The sequence below is a fragment of the Quercus lobata genome, chromosome 3 (genome assembly GCF_001633185.2).
Source record: "Quercus lobata isolate SW786 chromosome 3, ValleyOak3.0 Primary Assembly, whole genome shotgun sequence".
NCBI lineage: Eukaryota > Viridiplantae > Streptophyta > Magnoliopsida > Fagales > Fagaceae > Quercus > Quercus lobata.
The window spans coordinates 2665929-2671423 of NC_044906.1; the positions used below are offsets into that span (position 1 = coordinate 2665929).

Sequence of the window (5495 nt, forward strand, 5' to 3'; positions counted from 1 at the left end):
TTTGTCGAACTTTTTATATATTCAAAACATTGTTGCCCACGTTCCACGTTTTTCTTCCCAGCAAAGTTTTTTTTTTTTTTTTTGAAAATGTCTTCCCAGCAAAGTTAACACATAGTACAGTTTTTGTTGCCCATAAAATTTATATTATATATAATAATAAAAAAAATAATATAAATTTATATGTATATGTATTAATTTTTATATTATTTAATGTGTAAAAATAAATCTATTTTATTATTATTATATAATAAGTGCATAATAATCAAATTATATAAAGTACATTTTTTAAAGATAGAACAGTGTGGTTCTATCCTTGGACGGTCTGATTTTGGGCTTATTATGACTATGATGGGCCAGACAGAGTCACCTAAACGCCATTTTCATACTTTACAAAACGAAGAGCAAATCTAGAGAGAGAGAGAGAGAGTTAGAGAGAGAATGGGGAGAGAGGTGTCAGAGAGCTGCGTGGATAGTCTACTAACCGAAATGGTCTCCTCTTACTGCGATCGCTTCTACGCCAATAAGCCTGACCTCGCCGCTCGTCGGATCGAAGCCATCGGCTTTCAGGTCGGCCTCCAGCTCTCCGAACGGTACACCTCCCCACACCTTATCCCTACCCTCTTCTTCTTTCTTTTTTTTTTTTTTAATTTCTGTCATTGCATAAATTTTAGTAATTGGGGCTTTAGATCTGAAAGAGTTGTTTAAAGAAATGTTTTATTTAGCTGTTTGGTTACTAAGAAAGTTCAGGGAAAGTAAAGGTTACTAGTATGATTTAGATTCTTGGATGTTTGTTTGTTTGTTTGGGTTTGAGAAAGTGTTTAGGATCTACTCTACTTAGTCTTAGGGAATTATTATTTTAGTTCTAGTTTAATTTTTTCTAGTTTTCCTTAGTTAATGTACAAATTATTTAGGATTTAGGACTATATGAATGAAACAGGTAAAAAAAAAAAAAGGAAAACCCAAATGGGAAATTTGATTAAATTGCTTATACATAATATGGATTTGCAAAATGGGATTAATTTTTCTTGTGAGCATTCACATTAGCACATCAGTCCGTCCGTGTATAATAGAAAAAGGTGAAGAATTTACATAGTTTTGCCTATAAATGACTCGTCCGTGTATAATTGTATAAATTTACAAGTTTGCTATGTAAATTTACACCGACACTATTTATTTTGCATTTAGTTGTTTATTGTTTCTTTATGTATTTTGAGGATGAAGGAAAATAGTGGATGGTGGTTGTTGTATGCGAAGAAAGAGAAAAAAAATTGAAAAAAAAAAAAATTAATGAAATGTAGCGTAAATTAGATATTTTGATGTGGGATGGTGGGGTGTTTTGAAAAGTGAGTATGTAAAATAGAAAAAAAAGGTTTTTATACTAAAATAGATAGGAATTTTTAAATACTAAAATAGAAAGCAAAACTAAAGTGACTTGTTTTGAAGTTCTTAGAAATGGGTTTTATATGTCATACTAAATGTACTCTTAAAAAAGCTTGCTTTTTAAAGTCGAAAGCTTGATTCTTAGCTAACCAATTGTGTGATTACTGATATGGGGATGTACTAACAATTGACCACCACATGTGTGTATGATTATTTGAATGTGATTGCAATTAAGGCATCGATGAGAAGCTGTTGTTTAGTTTTGCTCCTAAAATCTTGTCATGGATTTCTAGCTCTTTATTTAGGTGGGTAGCATTGAATCTAACATCAATATATTAGGGAGTGGTAGAACAGCAGAAAAAACTTTTTTTGAGGCTATCAGCAGCATAGGGTTTATGTAATTAATTTAGATCTTGATGCTTATTAGTTATTACTAATATGGTAAGTTTTGTATGCATATTTGATACTCGCTATAGTTCTCAGCATGCTTTACTATAAAATGCTGCCTGCAATAATAAAAATACTATTTCTTTTTAGGTATACCATGGAGCGGCCTCGTTTCAGTGATCATCTAGAGGCAATCAAGTTCATCTGCAAGGACTTCTGGTCCGAGCTCTTCAAGAAGCAAATAGACAACTTGAAGACCAATCATAGAGTAAGTTCAAATATTTTAACTGATTATACATTATATGTTTTTGTTTGAATTTAAGAAAAAAGATTTTTTTTTCCCCTTGTAGGGTACGTTTGTCTTGCAAGATAATCGATTTCGTTGGCTTGCACGTATGTCAGTTGATCCATCTCCTGAAAATGGAGATTTATCTCAAGATAATCCCCCAGCTGAAAACAAGGCTGCACAAGCTACTAGCATGCATCTATATTTCCCATGTGGAATCATAAGGGGCGCTCTTTCAAATTTGGGAATTCCTTGTGCAGTTACTGCAGATATATCCAACCTTCCTGCATGTGAGTACTGGTTATTGAGTGCTTTAGATTGTGAAAACTTTTATGCACATTGTATTTTTTTGTAAGCATTCCATGATGTGCTTTCTTTTTTCATTCAAGATATTGCATGATAATCATTATTTATTTGTTTATCCATTCATGAAGGGAAACATACTTTATGACTTCTCGCTTGTGATTCTTGATTTGCTTACTCACTCATTTTCATAGTAAAGGTGGATAAATTGATTATGGCAATACCCACACGGATCTCCACAATTTCATTGTTTCTCCTTTCACGTGTATATGTTTTGCCATAATGTTCCTCTGTTTATTTATATGTCATATTAGGCATACTTAGTTGAGCAAATCATCCTTAGTCCTCCCATATATATTCATATCTTTTAATGTCTCAAATCTAAACAAAATAAGCAGATAAGAGAAGTAGTCCCTTTGATATTCATATTATTTAATTCTAAGTAGTCCCATTGATCTCATTCAGGTTATAAGCTCCCCTCAGTTCATCTATGTTAGGTTTTTTAATGCCTTGACTTATCATTGTATATATTCAACTTGGTATTATTTTATAGGTATTAGCTACTTGATGTTTAATCTAGCTAGTTCGTAGACTGTTTTCTCATCTTTTGTATAGCTGATTTCTTATACAAGCCATTTGTGGTGTATATCACTAATATGTTTATATATATATTTTTTAGGGCAAATTTTCTTTCTCCACAATATCCTTCTTTGTAATCTCCTCCATACTCCATCTTATTTTCAATATTTGATCTTTGAGATTTTTTCTTTTCCTTTTCCCTTTGCCTTACCCTACTACCATCCATTCCCCACCCTCTTTTTCTCATTCATCATTCAAAAACTTTTAGCAGTAATCCCCTTGTATTTTGTCCCTGATTATAACTTCCAATAGTTTTTTATTCAAAATCCATTATTAGGAGTTCCTCTGGATTATTAGGAGCTCATTGGCTGCATATTGGTATGTGCAAATCCTGCGTGCCTCTTTTTTATATTTATTGGCCTTTTTGCATGTTGCTTTTCCTGGGGAAACCCTATATTGTTCTAATATGCAATTTTCTGTTTGTTGCATCCTGTTATCAACATACTGCATCTCTTATGAGTTATGAGGGCGTTAGATACTGTTTTCCACCAAGATTGCATGTGGAATGCTTGAAACTGCCATTAGGATGCATGCAACATAGTAACAACTGGACTGAATTGATTGGTTTTATCACTCTTCCCCAGAACCTCCTATTATGTGTGCCTTTGCACAACTAGTTCAGGGGAAAAAGGAAGAAAACCAGGATCATCTATGATAATGATCCAGGCTAAATTACTTTTGACGAAGAAGTACTTCATACATATCTTTGGTTTTTTCATTTTCCTTTGTTGACAAAACTATCACTTTCTATCTTGATTTTATGCCATTTGATTTGACATGCATATATTTAATGTCATTGATAAATCAACTTTAATATGTTTCGACTGTGTTTGGCACTACTGCAAAAATACCTTGTTATTGTGTTCTGGTTACTTTTTTTTGCTCCTTTTAGATGAATGCATCACAAGCTGTTTTTAACCTAAAATTTAAGCCTTTCCATTTAAAAATCATGTCCTTTTGGTACTACTTTTTGCATGCTTTCTTGTAATCTTGCTTTCTCAAAAATTATTGAACAGGTTCATTTGTGGTTCGCATAAAAGCCTAATGAGCACTACAAGTCTACAACAGAAGATTGGGGCTAGGACTACAGTTTGAAGTATCGACTATTGTTTAAATTAGGACTTGTGATCTTCCCCTTTTCCTTTTGAACAACAGTTACTTGATTTGTGAACTACGCTGCAATATCAGGTCATCTCACGTTCAAACTCAGGAATATTTAGGGAGGAATCTCTGTTGCATGTATATCTTGAATTTCTGATACAAATATTGCAGAGGCTTGGTTGATTACCAGATTTTTTTTTCAGTAATGAGGGTGCCAGTGGCCAAGAATGTAAGAAGAATGTTAAAAGTAATTAATAGTGCAACAATTAACCTTACATGCATTTTAGCATTTATAATGAAACATAGCCTCAACAAGGTACTGATAACTGAGCTGTTCTACTGTGGATGTAATTCAAAATACTTTCATACGGCATATGCATATAAAAGTAACATTTAATTTATAATCTTTCACCAGGTATATATGAAGATTGGCGAATACTGTATGACTTTTTTCGTCCCTATTTTTTTCCTTGAACTGATTGACTTGGAGTATTCATAATGGTTGGATCAGCTTACAGCAGCTGAATTTAAAGTTGGGCTTGAGTTTGGGAGTTTGGACCTGTCCCAAACTCAATCCTGTTGTTTCTGGTAGACCGCCCTGTGCAATTGGTTTAGTTTATTTTTATGAGTGTCTGTTTGGCAAGATAATTTTTGCCAACTTATTTTACTATTCATGGGTTTCATTACACTATTTGGTACTATTTATGGATCTCATTATATTATTTCAGCTAATTTTTAGCTTTATCTATAGTACTTTTAGCAAAAAGTTTTCAATTTCAGCAAAATAAGTAGATTCCAAATAAACCTTTAGTACATTTTGTTTAAAAAATAAGCTCTGTAAAAGTAGATTTGTACGTTGAAAGGATGGGGTTATCAAAAATTTGTACATAATCTTATAGTGAAAATAATAAGTTCAAAAAGTTGCACCCAGAGGGCAACCCAATCTAGCATTAATGTGATGGACTTGAAAACTCTTTTGCTTCAGTGAGAATACTGAGTTTATAACCTAGCATTTGAATCACTCAAATGCCAGTTGAGTTTGGTTTCCACTTAAAGTTGCGTTGCGTTTAGGTTGCTGCGTTTTTGTTCTTTTTTTTGTTTTTGGTTTTCACGCGTTTTGGAGTAATGCGGTTACTGTTTAATAAACAGTAACTGCAAATGTTGACTTTTCACGGTGAACAGTGTATACGTGCACTGTTTACGGACCCATAAATTATATTTTTCAGTAACTTTTTCATTAAAAATGGGTCTCACGGTACTATTCACATATTTAAAAATTATTTTGCTACAATATTTTTATTTTTCAGTTTTCAATTTCAGCAAAATAAGTTCTATCCAAACAGACCCTTAATATAAGAACATTCATTAAATAAGGTTGCGTTTGGCATTGGTTTATAAA

At 32.7% G+C, this 5495-nt stretch overlaps 1 protein-coding gene across 1 annotated transcript; it reads left to right on the plus strand.

The window, feature by feature from the left end:
• The first annotated feature begins 306 nt into the window (after nucleotides 1-306).
• On the plus strand, nucleotides 307-4505 carry LOC115982529 (trafficking protein particle complex subunit 6B). Its single transcript, XM_031105154.1, has 4 exons — nucleotides 307-590; nucleotides 1918-2035; nucleotides 2118-2343; nucleotides 4012-4505. Exons 1-4 carry the CDS (start codon nucleotides 439-441, stop codon nucleotides 4038-4040), a joined length of 525 nt encoding a protein of 174 aa, XP_030961014.1. The 5' UTR covers nucleotides 307-438; the 3' UTR covers nucleotides 4041-4505.
• Nucleotides 4506-5495: the final 990 nt, after the last annotated feature.